This window comes from Phalangium opilio, unplaced genomic scaffold, assembly GCF_054372755.1.
Source record: "Phalangium opilio isolate 3A_F unplaced genomic scaffold, DU_Popi_V2 ptg000209l_1, whole genome shotgun sequence".
NCBI classification, from domain to species: domain Eukaryota; kingdom Metazoa; phylum Arthropoda; class Arachnida; order Opiliones; family Phalangiidae; genus Phalangium; species Phalangium opilio.
The window spans coordinates 15,186,127-15,207,833 of NW_028324217.1; the positions used below are offsets into that span (position 1 = coordinate 15,186,127).

Consider the following 21,707-nt stretch of genomic DNA (forward strand, 5'->3'; position numbering starts at 1 on the left):
TTTTACTGAACCACTACATTCCTAAACATGGGATGGCATTTATAGTCATTCTCAAGTTTGACGTTGGTAGTAGCGATTTTTTTTAAACATGTATATGTTAATCGAGCCAGCTCGACTCGGCTCGATCATTTTCGAGCCGAGCCGAGCTAGAGCCGAGCCAAGACCCAGCTCGGCTCGAGTTGAGCCGAGCCGCCGTTTTTTTGACTCGAGCCGAGCCGAGCTTTTAAAAAGCTCGGTCAGCTCGGCTCGTGAACAGTCCTAGCTCTCAGTTAACAGTGACAAATTTATGTAACATATCTTACGAGCTTATGGTTATAATTAAACCAAAGCACCTTTGTAAATCTTGTTTTATTACTTTCAAAGCATTTGCAACCTATATTTTGCTATTTTTTCAAGAGTAGTTCTCTTGTCTTTTCCTGTTTTTTAATTATACATCTATATCTATATAAATCAAAGTCCTGACTGACTGACAGACTGACTGATAATCATCGCCCAGCCCAAACCGCTGGCCCCAGAACGCCAGAAGGCTGAAAATTTGGAGGAACGTTACTCGTAAATAGTAGGCGCGTACTAACAACGATTTTTCCAATCCGCCGCCATCTTCATAAATGGCGCCCAGAAGTGTAACAAATCTTCTCTTTGTTTGAAAGTCCGCGAGTTTCAACCGATTTCACAAATATTTAGTACACTGGATTCCTTTAACCTATAGACGGGCTGAATGTTCTTTCGGGATCGATTTGTTGCCATCATTTTAAATGGCGGCCAGATATTTAAAAACCTTTCTTTATAGAATGTCTGCGCGTAAAGTATTAAAAAATGTCCCGACGAGCTGATGGGCGACGCCGAGTTCCTTCGCTCCTAGGATGCTACAAAAATATTAGTCGAATCACAAAAATGTACCCATACTTGACGGAAGTTCTTACTACACTCAAGCGATGCCGCGGGTAACAGCTATTCTCTTATAATTTCCTGTAAATCAATTGTAAATTTCCTATTTTCCTATAACTATTACAAGGATATTTGTGGTCACCCTGAGTACACAAACATATTTCGTAGATAACATAGACTTGTGAAAACACATGTCATATAATAGTGTACAAACTGATCCCGTAGACTTGTGCACAAACAGATCCCTTAGAATTGTGCACAAACAGATCCCTTAGAATTGTGCACAAACAGATCCCTTAGAATTGAGCACAAACTGATGTAATAGACTTGCGCATAAAATGATGTCATAGACTTGCGCACACACTGATGTCATAGACTTACGCACAAACAGATGTCATAAACTTGTGCAAAAAGAGATGTTATATACCTGTATACAAAAAGATTCCATGGACCTCTGCAGAAAAAAATTCCATACCCTATGCTCAAAAATATGCTCAAGAATATCTCGTACACCAGTGCACAAAAATACTGCATATCCATATGCACAAAAATATCCCGTATCCATTTGCAGAAAAATGTTCCTTAGACCTGTGCACAAACAGAAGTCGTAGACCTGTGCAAGTAAAGATTTATCACTTGGGCACATAAAGATTCTTCAGACTTGTGTGCACATAAAGATTCTTCAGACTTGTGTGCACATAAAGATTCTTCAGACTTGAGTGTACATAAAGATTCTTCAGACTTGTGTGCAAATAAAGATTTTTCAAACTTGTGCACATAAAGATTTTTCAAACTTGTGCACATAAAGATTCTTCAAACTTGTGCACATAAATATACCATAGACTCATGAACAAAAAATTCCATAGACTTGTGCACAGAAGATTCCATACTCCTACACTCAAAAGGATTCTATGCAGATTTGCACAAAAACATTCCGTAGACCTGTGTAAAGCAATATTCCATAGGCCTGTGCACGAAAAGATTCCATAGACCTGGAAACAAAAATATTCCACTGACCTGTGCACAAAAAGATTGCATAGGCCTCTGCACAAAGAGATTTTATACCCCTTTGCACAAAAATATTCTGTAAAACAGATTCCGTAGACTTGTACACAAACAGATGTTATAGCTTAGACTCGTATTCTACTGACCTGTGCACAAAAAGATTGCATAGGCCTCTGCACAAAGAGATTTTATACCCCTTTGCACAAAAATATTCTGTAAAACAGATTCCGTAGACTTGTACACAAACAGATGTTATAGTTTAGACTCGTGTAAAAATTTAATTACCTAAAATTGGTAATTATCTTTCATTGCTTATTTTGTTTAATTAAATTTAATCTGTACTTCGCAACTAAATTAGTTGGATGCGCAAAAGTTATAATGACAATTAAGCTAGCTAATTGCCCTACCAATTTGATTATCCGCAGTAAAACGACGTAAGTCCTAGAATGACTTTCTTTATTACTTAACCCAAGCATAAAAGTCTTAAGTTCCACAGTTTAAAGGTAAACCACGTAATTCAGACTAGGTACTTAAAACTATTAAAAACAATACTTAAAGTTTGTTTTTCTTACTGAAACAAAAGTTGGCGCCCACTTTAAAAATGGGGCTTTCATTTAAGACCATTTTCAAATCCATCAAACGTATAGTTATTTTTGTAAGGGTAGTTACAAAATGGGTAAGTTTGGAAAATTTCCCATGATATTTCTATGGAGATTCTCTAGTTTTTCGCCAAAATCTGTGATTAATTTTATGGAAATGAAAACCACCCTTAGCAACTTTATGCTTTATAAAATAAACTATTGGATGGATCATCTTGAAATTTTTACCACATATTAAGGGCCCGGATTTTAGTTCAGTAGAAAAATTTCAAAACAATAAACTTAATACGAAAAAAGCTAAATCCAATCCAAAAACCTTCCTTATACATTAGAGCCGTCATCAGGCCTTATCTAAGGGAGCTAGAATTTATCTCAAGCCAATATTGGACTAATACTTAACAGATACAGGACTAAAATCAAGCCCACATCGGACAAATTTCGAACCGACATTGTACTAAAATCAAGTCCATATTGGACAAATTGTTGTAATATTTAACCGATCTAGGACTAATATCTAATATTTGATTTTTAAAGGAATGGCCACCCACAAACCTTTTTTGCTGTAATCCCTTTAATTACACCCTAAACCAAGATTTCGAGAGTTGAAAAAATTTAAGTATATTTTAAATTAAATCAGAAAAACTAACTGCATTGAGGACCTTGCTTTTCCGCAGGCCAGAGAGAGTGCGATACGTCACTCTGATCATAAGCATATCAAACCACCCGCAAGCGTGAATCGGCGGGAAATTAGCCACAGGCATTGCCTAGGTAAAACTCGCGACACAAGTCTTCCTGGTAGCGCAAAAGGGAAATTTTATTCAAATCGCGCAAGGGATGCTACCGGAAGCTTGGGAATAAATACAAGGATTAATATATATTTTAAACTTACCTATTATATGCTCTACCTCTATTAATACTTGTAATCATAACAAACATTGTCGCCTGCTAGTGGGGCTGAAACGTGGATTTTGAAGTTCGCGTAATAAAGGCATGCGGCCACCTACACTTTGATCTTTTGTACTTATCCTATTCATAAGAAACCAGTTGTACTGTGTACACTTATCACTAAGAGTTTTTCCCATTTTCTTTAAAAATGCGAGATAATATGCTGTTCCTAATCTTAAACAAACAACTTAAGTCTTAAAAGCCCGTACTAAACCGATTACCGCTGCCATTTATTGCAGAAGCAGACGACTGCTTAGATTTCCGGGTTATAAGGTGGTAGGGGGAATCGCGAAGGAGAGAATTGCTTCGTTTTCCCTCTAGGTGGCGTAGAACCTCAAATTTCTCTCTGGCGCCCTTGTACAATGGTGATTACCCGTGGTCTTATTGTGAATTCACGCTTACGGGTGGTTTGATATGCTTATGCTCTGATATATTAATTCAGTCCTCCATCTTATTGTCCGAGGTATCTATAGGACAAGCTTCTACTAAAAAGTAAATTCGACTATTACGCGCTCGAGCGCCAGACCGGCGACAGGTTACGTTGGTAGCGCCCGTAGAGATTGTATTTTAGCACCATAGCCAAGTCATAGTACGCTAGGGAATCGTGGCATATCGTAACCATTTTGATGCAATATCAGGGTACTTAAAGTGATTGAGAGCAGTATAAAAACTAACCGCACAAATAGAGTTAACACTCTGACAGTCTTTTATAATACAACTTGGCATTTCGGCAATTAATTTTGATTCAAATTGATCAACGAAACGACTAACGAGAGCTAAACATACTTGAAGACAAAGTTGTGAGACTCAAAAAAAACCCGACCTAAATTCTTCTGCTTGGAGTGCTAACATCTCATTGGCTAAACGTCTATTTAAACCAGCCAGTCATCTGGCAGGTCTAGCCAAGCACGACAGTGAAGTTTAGAGATAGGGGTTAATGGTGATGTCTATTTAAAATTTTATTATAAATTATTATAATTATAAAATGAAAACTATCGCTACTAATTTAATTTCAGTAGTACCACTTTCTTTATAAAAGTACTATTGAGCTAAGAGACAAATAAGGTTTATGGGTGAACCATTCCTTTAAATAACTGATATTTGATAGAGATCGAACAATATTGGACTCATATATCAAGCCAATATAGCAGCTAGATCTTTTAATTCTCCGAGTGACGTATGTCAGAGAGAGGTTCTGCTCTCTATGCATCTGTCGGAGTGTCTGTCCTTATGTTTTTTAAACCCCAGGGGTCTACGTTCTCAGTTTCCAAATCTGTCTAACAACACCATCTTATGGTCTTTCAGACAATCGCGAAAGAGACATACTCTAGACGTCAAACGTCAATAATAGCTAGTTATCAAATGATTTTAGGAAAAACGTCTCTTAAAACGATACAACTAGAAGTATGATATGTAGAGGTTCTGGTCCTATCGTGTCAGTCTGTGTGTATGTCTGTCTTCTGTGTTAACTTCTGCAATTGCTTATCAATGAAGAGCAATAATTGCATATCTAGGCAAATAAGTTTGTAGGCAGTCCTCCTCATGACTCAGAGAGGTAATATTTTCGTTTAACCAACTTTTTCTTAAATAATTTAACAAATATAATTATATTAATTATTGTGTTTACTGATCTGTGACAAATCAAGACACGGTCTTAAAATAGGTGCACCCTAAGTTGGGAGTCCAAAAAGTCCTCAAATGGCATTACTCGCTCCCTTGTTTTACCTTTATACTTTTCATATTATACTAACCCGTCTTTGTTTGGGTCTAGAGAGTCTATGATGAACAAGTAGCAAGAAGAATCGAAAACATCTTTTTTCGTTATTAAAGCTAGCATTTTCGGGTGTACCTCATATGAGCAGTTCCCTGTAGAGCAGTTTTCGAAATAGCAACCGCGTTTCCAAAAAAACAGTGGAGTTTTTCAAAACTGCTGTTTTAGAAATTGCGGCTGCTGTTTTGAGAAATAGCAGTGTTTGTGTTGAGTTTTGAGCATTTCTTAACAATACAGTTGTGTTCGTTGGTTTCAAAAACTACCTTTTTCTGTGATCATTTAATCAGTAATGTGACCTACTAACGAATCGTGTTTTTGATTTTTTTTAAAAGTGCATTTAAATATTGTACTATTCTTCAGGCTGTTATCAGTTTACAATAATTTGGAAAAGGCATATTAAATTCGAGAAAGGTTATTTATTTTGGAAGTAGATAATTGTAAACAGTTATTTCTTGGAAAAGGCATATTATATTTCGAGAAAGGCTATTTGGTTTCGGAAGTAGATAATTGTAAACATTAATTTTTTTAAAAGGCGTAACATTGTTACACCATTTCCAAAATATTACTAACTTAAGTCTAACCAAACGAAACAAAACCTAACCTAACCTGGCCTAATACTATTTAGTTGAAATAATCAACTTTAACCTAACCAAATTATCCATATCTGACCTAGTTCTTTTTGAGTTCATATAACCCAGCTGGGCAAGCTTACACCATAATAAACAACCCTTATATCACTTACCATCCAAATTTGGACTACTTTGTGCAAATTTGGATAGTGATTATTGTTAGTCTTTGATTAGAAGAGATGTAGTGTTGACAATTGCTCAGGGAATTTTAAATGCCGTGGCTTTTATATGAAGAATAAATCTTCCTAGAATGGCCAGTTCGTATACGATTCTCTCTTCGTATTCAAGCAACGTTTCAAGGTTTAAATTATATTACCTATTCGTTATTGTTACCTCTCCGAGTGACGTATGTCACGGAGAGGTTCTAATTTTGACGTGTTACACCCACGTGACCGCGTTCGCAGTTTGCAAATCGGAGCAAACGTGTATTCAATTTCCAGACCGCATTTACAGTCCCGGAAATTGTATTCGACTTACAGGCTATTACTCCATTGCCTGTTTAACAACTCTGTTCATTGTCCACCCCACATGGACACCAGTCTGAACTTATTGGCTTCTAAACACCACCATCTTCTAGTCTTTCGCGGCTTCGCCCATTCCACATGGACACCAGTCTGTACTTACTGGCTTCTAAACACCACCACCTTCTCGTCTTTGTCCATTCCACATGGACACCAGTCTGTACTTACTGGCTTTTAAACACCACCATCTTCTATTCTTTGTCCATCCCACATGGACACCAGTCTGTACACCTGGCTTCTAACACCACCATCATCCTTAGGGTTAAGACATACGCGGCGATCGGCTAGGGTTACGAGAAACGTCTAGCCTTCCATTGACGGGGTCTTCCGCCAAGGTTCACGCAATTGCGATGTTCTTATCCATAGCTGCGATTCGAAACCCTTATATACTACCTATTTGAGTAAGGCGAAGCAACCGGCGTATGCTTCATTTCAAACGCCAATATTAGTCAAGTCTCTCAAGAATGTTTAATTGTTCTTTTTTAAAACGATGTAACGTTCAATAAGGCGAATAACTAACGAAGACAATATTAAATATTAATTATATTTATTTTAATATTTAAGATAATCTTGTTTCTCAATTCAAAATTAATACGGAAAGAGTTAAAAAGCAGTCTATGTTTTTGTCTGTGTGTGTCCGTCCGTTGTTACACTAGTGCGCCGCGTTAGAAGTTCGTTTTGTTTTGGTGTGTAAAGAAATCCTACAGAACCATAATATTCCCTTTATCCTTAATATAAAGTGAATATGTGGAAATATTTTTCGTAATTATGATGCATTTAGTACTTTTGTAGCTTTAAAGCTCTGTTACATTTTGATATTCCAAAGATTTTTTTTAATATTATTATTTGAAATGGCTGTTTACATATTACTTAAGCTATACTACATCTGTATATAGAATAATCCTTGGTTTTTTTTTCTATGAAGAAAGCTAAGATTTAAACTCCGGCGGGTATATCTAGCATTACTCGCAATAGGCTTAGTGAAATAAGGAGTAAATAATTGAGGCCTGAGGTGAAGTAAACTTTTGGGTTTTGATTTTCGTGTCTGAAATGAAGAGACATCAACGGTTCAGAGTGAGCCGAAAGTTAAATACACTCTTATATAATCAGGTTAAGATTTTATAATAGAAGAAAAGATCATGGTGGCAATTAGATTAGTAGGGCTAAGCTACAGAGTTTTTATACTCTTTATGGTGCGCATAGACTATCAGTGCGTCTAGCTACAATTTAGCTTTGGTATTATTGAACGTTGACACTCATGTTGGCAAACTAAGAATATTGTTGAGGTGAGACGAGACGGTAGTGTTTACACTGCTAACCAGTTGTGAATGTAGCTGTCAGAATATAGGGTAAACAGCTGAAGCGTAGACTTCATTTCCTGTTCTTTTTGCCATTGACTGATTTCTTTGTGTCCAAGATTTATCCTAATTGGATGTAAAATGTCGTCTGCTTTACTGTATATTCGCTATGCTTGGAATACTGCTTCAATATTTCTTCAAAAAAGTGAAATAATTCCATATCTAGGTAAATAACTTTGTAGTAGTAGACCTCTTGACTCGGAGAGGTAATATTTTGGTTTTCCCAACTTGTTTTGAATTAAATGCAACATAAACGAACAAAACTTGTGGTCCTAAAATAAAACAGAATAGAGGAGTTTAAACCATTCCATTAATTACATGCATAAACCTAACATCCAGACCATTAACAACCCCCGGGACTCGCAACGCAAGCTTTCTACTTTTTGTGGTTTTCTGTTATGCGCGACCCTTGCGGTATATTGAGGACACTTTGGGGGGGGGTACCGAATTTCCGGTTTACAGGTTCCTCTTTGCTATTTAAAAATGGCGGATCCCGACGAAGAACATGAAAATGAAAATTTTAACGTGATCATATTTTTTAACTACCATATTGCAGATATCAAACTAATTTAGCGATATGTTATTTTGCTATTTTATCGTAATTTTACATTAAACCGTTGCGGCCTCGGTCTCCGAATTTAGAAGAAGACGATCTTATTTTTTTAAGCGATATCCGGAAGTTCTGTTCACCTAATAAGTTTCTATCCTTTGCCGCGCCCGCTTGGTGGCACCCTTGTCTCGAAAACAGCCGTAACTCCTAGAGGCGGAAATTTCAATACGAGGACCTTATTCCGTTGTTAATGGTCTTAGCATCCAGGAATGAGGCCGAAACCTTATTTATTCTAAGACCATTAAACACACATGGGGTGTTTAATGGTCTTAGGTTTATTCCCCTCGCGTCAAGATGCAACGCCTTAAACGGAGGCTGAGTTTAGTAGGCGCGGGAGGCCAACTAGCTCGCACTGCCTCTAGCAATGTTTCTGAGGCGAGAAAATAACCTTATATGTCGGCCTCCCCTCCTTTGTGTTTGCTTCTCTTCAGGAAATCAAGTTATGACCTATTATGTTGTTAACCAAGAAATGTAGCAAAACGGAACCTAAGAACAAAATACTTCTTGATTTATCACCCATATTTTTCTGGAATAATTTGAATTATACCATTATTTTTTATTTTTATAAAATTTTAACAATAAAGTAGTGGTTAGCCTTAGCCATCTATTAAAAAATGTTGACTTTCTACTTCTGAAAAAAAAACCGGTGACTTACGTGCAGATTTATCGAATTTTCCAACCGTCTTCAGGTTACATCGGAGATATACAAGTTAGCGACACTTGTATGATAAAAACTATTATTTTCCAATCCTGTATTAAATTTAAAACCACGGATAGGTGCATTTTAGTAGTTGCGTCATCTGAATGTCATTCGTACTATTTTCGTGTTTTAATATAAATATCCTTAGACATATACTTTAATGTTTAGATGAATAATATCGACGACGTTCGATCACCTGGATTAAACATGGATCATGGCTTCATAAAGAAAATCGAAAGAAATCAACACATACGAAACATGCAGGTAATAGCACGGACAGTGGATTCCTACTTACAGGAGCAGATGACAAAGGAGTCTCGGACGCTAGCTTCCATAATGTAGAGGGCAATGGGATCCGCGAACGTCACGATTATTAACCAAAACCATTACGCCAGTGCCACCTCTCGTAGAAAATTTGAGCTTTATTTTCCAACCAATAGCGTGGCTGCAAAGTCTCGAAAGGAGATCTGGGAAATCGCGTCTGGAGCCTCTCTTTAAAAATACTTATCGTCTGCTTATAATTAGCCTAGGCTTAACGAGTTAAAAAATTATTAGAATATTTAGAATAAAATTGGTAATGAAAAGCCCAACGAGTAACGTATGTACACTATTGAAAAACTAAAATGTGTTTCAGTGCCAATTTTTTCTAAATTTCTTCTTGAATTAAATGATAGCTACAAGAGGTTGGGAAAAGAAATCACTCACGATCTTTTAAAACCCAAAAAGGAAGAGACAGTGATTTCGTTTCCAACCTCTTGTAGCAGTCAATTAATTCAAAAGAAATACGGAATATTTTGGCCCTAAAACACATATATAACATTGTGTTTCGGCATCTTTTAAAACCTTGCTTTTATCTTTTGAAAACACCAGTCTAATCACTCCAGTGGTCACAATTTTTAATTAAGCCTTGGCTTACCTGGGTTTCTCTGCTAGTTTGGACTTAATTTGACTATTTAGTAGGTTTAAAGTCACAAAATGTAGTCTTATCTTTTATCTTAATACCACCGGTTACAGTTGTTTGATTAAAGTAATTATATTGTGTATTTTTATGTCGCGATCGGATAAGACGAACCTCAGTAGCCACCGTTAGCCCGTTATTCCAAAAAAAATTCCCAGCAGACTTTGGTGCCAGATATAATCCACCAAAATCTTCGTCTGCTATAATGTCTGATAGCGCCTCTATGGCAAACGATACCGCTACAGCTGTGACGTACGCGGGTCCCATTGCCCTCTACATTGTGGAATCTAGCGTCCGAGACTCCTTTGTCATCTGCTCCTGCTACTTCTAAAAGGAATTCCCCATCTTTCAATTGAAGAATTATAAAAGATCAGTCCACTTGAACTATGAAACGAAATCCAACACGTCATTACTATCATGCTCGATTAAATAATAGTTTAGTAATCCAACGTCCGTGGAAATAAACTAAAACTTTAGAGTAACTAACGTTCAATTTTTACTAGAGAGTAAACATCAGTTCCGTTACATTTTTAAACCTTTTTTTTGGAGTAACTAGTACGCTTTTTTTGCCATCAGATAGAGAATGTGTTAGAGACGATCGGTGGTTATAATAAACCACCATAGACGAACAATCCAAATATTTCAAACCGCAAAAGTACGTTAAGTTTGGAACACAGAATTTATAATGTTGAAATCACGCATATCGGCTCTTTTAAAGTATTATCGCATAGACTTCCTGATTCCTTTAGTATAATATTAATATTATTTAATAACAATACAAAATAATTTAAAATAAAGGTTGAAATGAAAATCCAGAAATGTTTTCGGTGTACGATAGCTTCATTGTTTTATCATTATGGCATCAAAATGCACGTGTGCGAACTAAAGTATGGTTTTCACTTTACGTAAAACCCTGGTAAAACAAGAAGTAATATAAGAAACTTCCCTACGGGATGGAAGTGAACAAAGGCGATTTTTTCGCTAGAGATCCTCGTACCGCGAATGCCCCGCGCAATTAGGCTATACAGCCGTAAACAAAGTTACAAAAAGTATGGCCGCGTAGAGCGTAGGAATACATTCTCTGATCTCGCGATTGCGTTGGCTGCTTAAGTTAGTCAATCTAACATTCCATAGTTAAGACTTTTAAACTATATTTTAATTTTGTAGGTCAACAAAGAATCACCACCGAAATTTAATATTATTTACTTATTAATTTAATAATTTAGGAAAAATTAATGGTAATCTTAAGTTGAGAGCGTATTTATGAAATAAATATCTAAATCAAACTTGCAAATGTACAATCAGAAGTTTCGTCATATCGTTTAAGTTTTTCAACTGATCACGACGCTAATGTAAAATCAGAAGAGAATTACAAGAGAGAAATGGTACGTCTATGTGCTAACAAGACATACCAATCTCAAATTATCTTTCCTTCCTTAATTGGCTAAGGAGACTGTCGTCGTTGTGATGTTGAATATCGTTCGAGCCGCGTGGAGAAAAAAGTAATGGTTCAGTTTGAAACCTGCATTGTTTAAATGAAAACTGCGGAAGTTAGTGTCGTGGTCCCTTCTCTTGATTCCATTTTGGTAAAATTTAAATTCCATCTAAAACGTTATTTTCTTCTGTTAAGTGAAAACCAAGCTTAAACAAATCTAGTTTTCTGTCTGAAAGTTGTACCAAATATCGAATTTTGAAGCTTGCTGCTATGTTGAGGAAAAAATTAGAAACCATAGCATTATTTGTTTGTCTATGGTGACATCAGAGAGTATAAATAGAGGAGTAATACTTCAGCGTTTTAGATGACTAGTTTGGATTACTATTTAAAATTGAACCTAAGATTGTAATTCCTAATTTTACTAAGACAACACAGATGACCCCAACGTAGTGCAATAAAAATGAGACGACAAATCGGACGAAACCGATTCGGAAAGACGCTAATAAAATACTTTCATATACCTAATATCGTGCTCCTCTTCCTAAATTCTCTAGAGATTCAACCAGTGAGGAGAGACTTGTTAGGGAGTGTTAGTCTAATGTTAAAGAAGCAGTAATATAAATGGAATGGGGGAAAAAGGGAAGGGTACGAATTTTTATATCTCTATATCTCTCCCTCGATTCTAGCTAACGCGCACGCGCGAGTGGTTTCGGTTATTAGACTACCACCAGCTCCCAATTTGACACATGCGCACGGACACCGCGGCGAGTGACTGAGCCTGCGCCGGAGAGAGCCGAGTTTAGCCACAAAGCGAACCAATTCGCCTATTCACAAAATTAAGTCTCTCCTCCCTGATTCAACCAATGTTAGCCATCAATTTTCACCTTCTGTAATGTATTACCGTCACTTGTATTATGCATTGTTATTTGCCATAGCATTTTCTCTCGCGATATGGATTTTAATGGGAATAATGTTTAATTTTCTTTAACTAGGAAATGAGTGAGAAAATAACGAGGAAAGGAACAAATTTCGTTTTAAACACAGTCTTCTCAGTCCAAAACTTGGGCCAACTCATAAAATAAACATTGGTTCTTTCTAAATCTGCGTCAGGAGGACGTGAATGGTGAAAGAGATACTAGAATATCGTGTCCATGAGCCTATCGAAATTTTTCCTTTCTTCTAAAATTAATCTTCTAACGCGGTAAATAACTGTTTACGAATTAATTTCTGTTTCACAGGTGAAAGACGAAGCTTTAAAAAAACAAGAATCCGCGAAACTGGCCAAGAAGGTTGGACTTCAAAATAAAAACGCTCGACCCACAATGCCGATTTATAGACCTCCCAGTAAGTAAATTACTAAATTTACAACTATTTTTAAATAATTAACATTGCTTGGCGAGACTCGAGACTTTATACAAGTTATGCAACTTAAATTGTTTCGCTTATAACTCAAAATTTTATAAAGAGAACTTTAAGATGGTAGAGATTTTGAGAAGCATTATTGATCCATCCCTCATTCATTTATTCTGTTTTTCTGGGCCAGTTTTGTCGCATTTTAGCGAACCACAATCCTAATGGGTTCTTCAAAGGAAAAGGTCAGATAACATAACATCATACCTTAAAAGAACGGCTTTTTTCTAAATATAAAAGGAAAATATATTAAAAATAAAATAAATGAGTTGTTTTTATAAAGTAATTAGCATTAATTAATCTTTAAAACGTGGACGACTGTGTCGTCATTGGTATATGGCGTCTGCTAAATCGAACTATTTAAACCTACGGGATTGGTTGAATTCTCACAAGCTGGGAGAGGTAAGGGGTAAGATGCTCTATTTAGTAGACGCCACCAGAGTAACAACGGCGCAGGAACCCTCTTTTTAAGATTAATTAAATGCTAATTATTTTGTAATAAAACATCATTTGTTTTTTTAATACTTTTGTTTATATTGTGTAAAAAGCTGTTCTTTTAAGGTATAATGTTATGTTATGTGAACTGATGCATTTATCCTTTAAAATATTTCATCGTGTGCAACCACATTACTCGAGGGTGATATAAATCTTTCAAAGTGAAACGATTTTGTAAAACGACGGCCAAACCTATACTTTCAAAATATAAAGCGGTTTAAGTGACTCTAGGCTTATCATCGTTTTATTTAAGGGATTATCTGGATTGATATTTCCGAGTAGCAGGCCACTCTTCTAATTAGTTTTTGTAAATTAATTGAAACATAGAAAAATAATATATAGCTCCCTATAAATTATTTTCTTGTGATTGAAATTATAATGATGAAATCGTCTTTAAATATGTGATAAAAATGAGTCGAATTATTATAAATAGTGATTTCAGAAATATTAATTTGATCGCATTACGATGAAATCCATTTGAATATATTATAGAGTCATATGATTAGGATTATTATCAAAATAGCTGTAAATAAATTTATTAGTTATATTACTAAAAATAAATGAAAACGCTCGATATTTAGATCAATTTTAGCTAATCAAAAGGAATAAGCATGCGATTGATCTTAATTTTTATATTAAACGAGGTGATGTTTCTGAACTAAATATTTTGGAAAAATATGTTTTGAGTACCACGAAGATTTAAGTTGCATGTAGTATTTCTATATTTTTGAAAATCGTTTCAAAACAGGCAATTACTGAGATATTTTCTTCCTTTTCAGACAAGCAATTATCTCCTACATCAGATCATCGATCGAGTAGTGGAGATATTCAAGGCAAAAATAGTCAAAACTTAGCTACGTCCCCTACTTCATATCTCAACCCTTCGTCCTTTGGGAATTTTGATCCACCCGTCTTTACTGGAAGTAGAGCCGTGCGCTTTCAGGATCAAGCGAAAGGTACTGTGATTCCTCTGTTACAATTAGAAATCACTTGTCCAAAATAACCAAACTAATTCCCAGAAACTATCCTAAGAACTAGTTTCAGATGGTATTAAGCTTTATTAAGCTTTACATTTCTGATGTGCAGTAAGGATAAAAAATCTTCCCCCATCAGTTCGTTAGCTTGAAGCTTTCTTAAGATTTACCATACTTAAGAGTGAAATTTTTCCCTTTCAAAATCAAGTTGTTTACCAAGCTCAATTGTTGGACGGGCTAGATAGGTTCACGGGTAGTTGAGCGGTTTTCATAAGAGCGTTTTGGAATAAAGCGATTCCCAAAACAGCGGTTTGCAAAACCGCGTGGAAGCAAAACCGTGGTTGCTGTTTCGGCGTTTCTCAATACAGCGCTATTTCCCAAAACAGCGGTTGCTGTTTCCGCCCAAACTGTGATTGATAGGGAGGGAAATCTCTATTATATTAAGTATATAGAACAAAGAACAATATTATGCAAAAAGGAGTAATGTTATATCGGAAGTAAATATATATATATAATTTTTTGGAAAAGGCATATTATTTTGGGAAGTCAATGAAGATAAACAACAATATTTTGGAAAATTCGTACGAAACAACGCTCAAGATATAAACGCTGTAATCAAAATGCGCTAAAACGAGAAATGGCTATAATGATGGCAAACGCGTTTTTGAAAAAGCCGTTTTGGACAATGCTGTTTTGATAACACGCCCAATCGATAGCATACCGGCTAGGTTCGGTGTATTCCACTCACATTCTTAATAATTAATCAGTTCGTTGTTTGCTTATCAATTCTGATTACCAGGCAGTCACTCAGGCCAGGAATTTGTAACGTAACCTTGGCATTAGGCCTAACAAAAAGCGAAATACGCCTTTGTTTGGAGACCTCACTCCACAGTAGGCAAGACTAAAGATGGAATCAGGATGAAGATTCAGTAAATCAATACTTACGATTATTCTCGATATTTTATGCGTTGCTATTTCATTCTGCTTCAACCTTTAGCAATACGTCATAAGTGCCCGTTCAATGAACGTTGCTGATGAAAGACAGAATATATTCACAAAACTTTATCGGAGACCTCTTACATATAGATTCTGATATATTTTTATCATTTATATTATTTATACATTGAGCACAATTTGCACAAATAAAATATTTTAGTACTCCTACATAAAGAAAAATAAATCAGCAGCATTAATATCCAGAAATAGGAAAGTTTTCAATGCGTCACATCCATTCTGTACATACATTTTCATATACATACATTTTCATATACATACATTTTCATATACAAAGAATTTTAAGGGAGTTAGGTTTTTTTTAATTACGAGTATTTCTAGTTAGTTGTACTTGGGTGTTCTTGTTAGAGTAAAGGATAAAACGTTATCATTTTCAAGTGCTTCGGAGAGTAGAAATAAGATCGATTAGATTTTGGAAAATTATTTCGGAATACACTACGGCGTAAGAGTAAAATTGAATGACGTTAAGTTGACTAACCTATTAAAAAACGTTTCATTGTTATACATCCACCGCAAAGCTATCGGGAGAGAATATGACAATTATTCTTCGAAAAAATTGCGAAGCCTTTAAATTAGAGTTATTAGCTACTATCAAAAGTAAAAACAATTTTTTAATCTAATTACAACTTCGTTATGTACTGCATTAATGACACAGAGGCCAAATTTTTAAATTTCCAGTGAAGTACAGGTATTTTTGTAAAAAATCGCAAAGTTTCAAGCTGAGAAATAGACTGTGCTCTTTTGAGTGACATTGACTTGAGGGACAGTTACACAATGCGAGGTTGTACTGTCCCACAAAAGTCGAGCACACCCACGTGACATAATTTATCCAATTGTGGGATATGGTTCATATTGAAATTTTAGACCAATGTTCACGACGCATGCGTCAACTAGCGAACCAGATCTTTAATAAACGTGAGCAACTAGCCATTTCCAATATTGACTATTCTATCTAAAGAAGAGAATGAGTTTACTAGAAATTAATTCATCAAAAGTGCTTAAGTCCATAAGATATGTTCCATAAGTTTGTCACATTTTTTCTAGTTTTGCTAATTTCATTAAGAATTGCTACAAAACTAGAAATAATAAAACACCATGGATCCTAAATTTAATATATACGATAAGTTTGTCTGTTTACTTAGAGCTTGTCATGAAGTGATGTAGCTGAAACGCCATAGATTCTCGTTAAACGACGCCTCGTGAAGCGTTGTCAAAGACTAAATAGGAAGACGGGCTGCAAAACCGAGTGTAGTCAAATCTCTCATAGCTTTCAGTAGGTTTCTATCATTACGAATTAGATTAAGTGTCATACTTCTGGAATATATCTTATAAACTTATGCTGTTATGCAAACCTATACTTTGTAAAAAAACACGGGTTCCTGGCACGTGTTAAAGGCACTGTCGGTGATGCTCAATTGTGAGTTCAACTGTCCCGAATCAGAACACACCTCCACCATCTCTTATAAAATACGTTATAGGTTCTAGTTTATTATTTCTACCCTTAATTATTTTCCTACTGTATCTTTCTAGGAAGTGGATGTTTTGCCATTAGCTTCAAAAATCAAGAAAATATCATGTACAACAGTGATGGTCAACTATTAAAGAGTGCCCTCAAGCGTTCCAAGAGTTTCGGTGGAGCAAACGAGACTTCACTTATGGATGCGGAGATGGGCTTCGATAGGGAAGCTTTACCTTCCGAATATCAAGCTTTGGTCCGAAAAGCTGTATCGGGTAAAAACAATAATACAACATTTTTAGAATAAATACACATGTCATACGACATTTGTGTTTAGAAGGATAAAACTTGATTGTGTTTATATACCATTAACATATTTTTATGTGTTATTATTAGATCCAAACGCTATGTCATCCCGGCAGTTAATGGAAGTGGTTCGTGTCTTGTGTCTCGAAGCCATTACTGCGGTGAAATCAGCAGAGCCAGCAGCCAGAATGTGTTTCAAAATAATTGAAGTAATCCGTGTTTATTACTTTATATTAGTGAGTCCTATATATTATGAGGAATCTTTACTTTTAATTTTATCGTATTTTCAAAGGAAACTGTACAAAAATAATTAGAAGTAATATTGGTTCTTCATATTTTCATAAGTTCATAATATATGTTCCATAAGTTTTTCACTGGTTTCTGAGAGATTGTCATGAAGTGACGTAGGTGAAACTTCATAGATTCTCGTAAAGCTATGCCTGTCAAAGGCTACAAAACCGCGTGTAGTCAATTCTCGCCTCGTTCTCGAACTACCTCTTACTCTTAGCATGGACAAAGCATTACCACAGTAAGTCTCTAGCTCTACGAGACATTTCTTCTGAACTTATGGTACTATATAAAGGCTGCTTGTAGCTCTATGTATTTTCGCGACAACCGACGGGTAGAACTGTTGGATATATTATATCTGAAATTTGCATACCAGTATTTTAAAGCAAACAGCTACATTCCATGTATAAAAGCGTATCTTTAGAAGTAATGCCTTTTTTGGTTGAAATAGGATGTCAAACTTTTTGTCAAATTTTAAGTACCTGTGTTCTTACGGTGGTTAACCTGGAATACCTGGATAAACCAGGGATTTAGAAAACGAGGGAAAAATTCAGAGATTTAAAATTGTTTCCTCAAAAGTCAAGAATAAGCGAAGAATAATTTCTTTCCTAAAAAGTGTGTTATTTATTTTGGTGTATTTAACAACGCTTTGAGCAATGCTAAATATGGAGCAGGTGTGATGAAGTGGGCAATTTTCATCTGTACCATTGGTACACTCTTCATCAAGCATCTAGTGCGGAAATTAGATAATTAGCATACTTTTTTACAATTGCGTTGTAATCATTAAACTTGTTGTATTTTGGAATTTAGTAATTTCAGGGATATATGTAATTATAGAAGCAGGAATGGAGAACATTGTAATGTGGGCACGCGTCAAAGTCCCGGATCCCTTTTCATGGTGTGAGGGGGGGTTTGAAATAATAGGCGGTTCATAGCGACTGAGGTAAAAAGGAATTACGTATTTTTCGCCGTCCCCGTCAGCAACGTCACCAAAACTTAGTTTCAGTGAGCCAATAAGATAATTCGGCCTGAAGTAAATTTTAACCGTTCTCCATTTCTGCTTCTAATATTACATCTATCCCTGGTAATTTTCTGTTATTGGGTAATCAGAGATAAAACGTCATGCTCCGATTGGAGACACAAAAACTTTAGAGAATGTCCGTTGAAAATTTTGTTTTTGAGCTTAAATATTTTAATTTATAGAAAGAAAAAAATGAAACATTTTTGGAGAGTCTGCTGAACTCTTGCCGTGAATGGTTTAATGAGAGAGACAAACTTCGAAGACCAAACTCTTCCGGGGGCAGTTGGACCGCCTACGTGTCTTTCTTGCTGGAGCTTTACCTTAAGCTAAAGGACCACCAAAGAAGCCACCTGAGGGACAGCTCCGTCTTCAACAGCGACGCGACTTTGAGCACTCAGAAGCTCACCTTAGTCACCCTTATCTATGAGTGTTGCTTCATTATTTTAACACCACCGACCATTGGTAGTTCTACCGAAGTAAGCTATATGTAACCTTTTATTTGAAAAAGAAATTAATATCTCAAAAGCAGTAAAAGTATAAAGCGATACTAATACGAAAATGGTCAAAAGTGGCATAGCTAACCCGGGTGTGAGGGAAATTCACAAGTTTTACAATTTTGGGCTTATTTTTGTGTTATGTTGTTAGCTATAAAACACTATTTGACCTACTACCTTATCAATCTATGCGATAACAGTTAGTATATAAACCCCGGCTATGATAACTCTAAAGGTAGTTAGTTCCAGACAGGCTTTACCACAACTATGACTCGTGATTTGTAACCATTGTACATATCATTAAATACTTTTACCAGATAGTCTTAGTTACTAGTAATGTGTAGGCACATAAGAACACAACAAATGGCGACGGAGGCGAGATGGCATTAACGAGATCGCATTAACAAGATCGCGTCGACGGTTCCACTTCAACGACTAACAGCATCTACAACGAAGATCACCACCAGTACGAGAGAAGGACATCAAGACAACGAGAGACAATCATCGAATCCTCAAACATGTCAGTCACTGCTCATTTTGGTACGTTCAATGAACAAACGGAATCATGTACCCTATATGCCGAAAGACTGGGGCAATACTTCGTTGCTAACGATATAGACGCTGAAGGTAAAAAGAAGGCGATGTTGCTTACGGTCATCGGAGCTTCGACATACGCCACACTGCGCAACATAGTGGGACCAGCCAAGCCAACCGATAAAACCTACACAGAATTCGTCAAAGCAAGAATGATTACTTCAACCCGATACCATCCGAAATAGTAGAGAGGTTCAAGTTCAACTCGAGAGATCGTCAACCCGGAGAAACTATCGCAAAGTATATCTCCGAACTCAGACGTATGAGTGAATTTTGCAACTATGGTGGATCGCTGGATGACATGGTTAGAGACCGATTAGTATGCGGATGCCGAGAAGACTCACTGCAAAAACGCCTCTTAGCTGAAGATAAATTGACGCTCGCTAAAGCTATTGCTATTGCTCAAGCTATGGAACAGGCAACGCAAAACATCAGTGCCATGAAGAATCATAGAAGCACAGAGAAAAACGATGAAGCAAATGCCATATCGATCGTATTCAAGAAGAAACGTCCTCAGAAGACAAGAAGACCACAGACAAGAAGTCAAGATGGGAATCCAGCAAGGTTCAATAATCAAGAAAATGCCATGAAGTCACACAGCAGTGATAGCAAAGAATGCTACAGATGTAGTTCTCATGGACATGAACCTGCCAACTGCCCGTATAAAGACTCTACTTGCCACAATTGCCGAAAGAGAGGTCACTTATCAAGAGCGTGCAGAAATCGAAACAATCGATCCAAATTCAATGCCCAAGCGAATCACATTGACATCCAGAAGGAAGAATATGAAGCCTTCGACATTCATAACATCGTATCCGAGGAAGTACCCATGGAACAAAGCAAACACGGGATCTTTCACGTACCAGTAACACATGAAGTGAGACCCGGAGGACCATACAAGATAGAATGCCTTGTCACCAAGAAAAACTTAACAATGGAAGTCGACACGGGTTCAGCTTTTACCCTCATGTCTAGCGAGAACGCCAACGCTATCGTCGACGAAGGATCCATACAAAAGTTCGACAAAGGACTCAGATCATTTTCGGGCCATTGCATCGAGACTATCGGCGTCGCAAAAGTCAACGTCACGTATCTAGAGCACGAAAACGTACTACCCATTTCTTAAAATTTTCCAATGCACTTGCTGGTAGTTTTTGATGGGACCTAAGACCTTTAAACACAGATGGACTAGAATGATAAGCTAAAACCCCTATCTTGAAATTTCATAGCATATCGTCGCCCCTAGCGGGAGACTCCCGAAACATTTCGAGGCATCTTTGTGACCTTTATTATGTCGTCTGCTCTGTTGAATTTTTATGATTGTACGGTCTAGGCACAGTTAGGTTCTTCCTCTCCGCTTTTTCGGCTTTTATGTTCGTTTTCTTATATGAAATATAAAGGATTAGTTTGGGTATTTAAGATGCCAAGCAAAAGGTGCGTTTTCGAAGTTTGTAAAAATGATCAACGTTATTCTGATAAATCCGGGAAATCCCATATGAAAGGCATTACTTGCTACACAATACCAAACCCCAAATATCAACTTTCTAAAAGTGAAGTATGGATTAAGGCTTGTATAGTAATTCTTATACCTATTTAAAGAAAAAAGATAATTGAAAGTAACCTACATTCAACTAAACACTTTCTCTAACTTAGGTTACGTTCTAACCTAACATAGACTTTCGAGCTTTATTCGGTTCGGTATTCGATCAAATTATTCGATTGAAACGGTTAACCGCACACCTCTACGAGTCAAGAACCACCATTGCCCACAGAGTATGTTCTTCTCATTGAAAATATCGACAACAGTCCGACAACTACGGAATGTATTCGGCGCGAAACTGAAAAAGACCAGATCCTATCAAGAGTCATGTTCAAAACCATAAACGGAGGATGGAACCATGCAGACGAAGAAACGAAACCATACTTCAATCGTCGTGACGAGCTATCGACGATGCGAGGGATACTGATGCTGGGACAAAGAGTAATCGTTCCAGAGAGCCTCAGATCACGTATGCTGGAACAACTCCACGACACACACCAAGGCATCGTCCGGATGAAGTCCTTAGCGAGATCCACAATATGGTGGCCTAAAATCGATGACGATATCGTACAATTCACAAAACTATGTAGAATCTGCCAAACAAACGCACCTGAACCACAAAAAGAATTCTCTCCATGGCCTATCGTATCGAAACCCTGGAACCGAGTACATTGCGACTTTGCGGGTCCCATCGAA

The 21,707-nt window shown here is 36.6% G+C and overlaps 1 protein-coding gene across 3 annotated transcripts in view; it reads left to right on the plus strand.

Annotated features, from left to right (window-relative positions):
* The window catches only part of LOC149620802 (MIF4G domain-containing protein A), a 42,427-nt gene that overhangs the window by 14,453 nt on the left and 6,267 nt on the right, over positions 1 to 21,707 (plus strand). For 2 of the 3 annotated variants that reach the window (XM_089854844.1, XM_089854843.1), the window contains exons 3-8: positions 9,195 to 9,290; positions 12,658 to 12,763; positions 14,104 to 14,280; positions 16,843 to 17,043; positions 17,165 to 17,283; positions 18,566 to 18,859. In XM_089854844.1, the coding sequence (XP_089710970.1) occupies positions 9,195 to 9,290; positions 12,658 to 12,763; positions 14,104 to 14,280; positions 16,843 to 17,043; positions 17,165 to 17,283; positions 18,566 to 18,859 (993 nt within the window). The remainder of the gene's footprint in view (positions 1 to 9,194; positions 9,291 to 12,657; positions 12,764 to 14,103; positions 14,281 to 16,842; positions 17,044 to 17,164; positions 17,284 to 18,565; positions 18,860 to 21,707) is intronic. The other variant, XM_089854842.1, reaches the window with a different exon arrangement.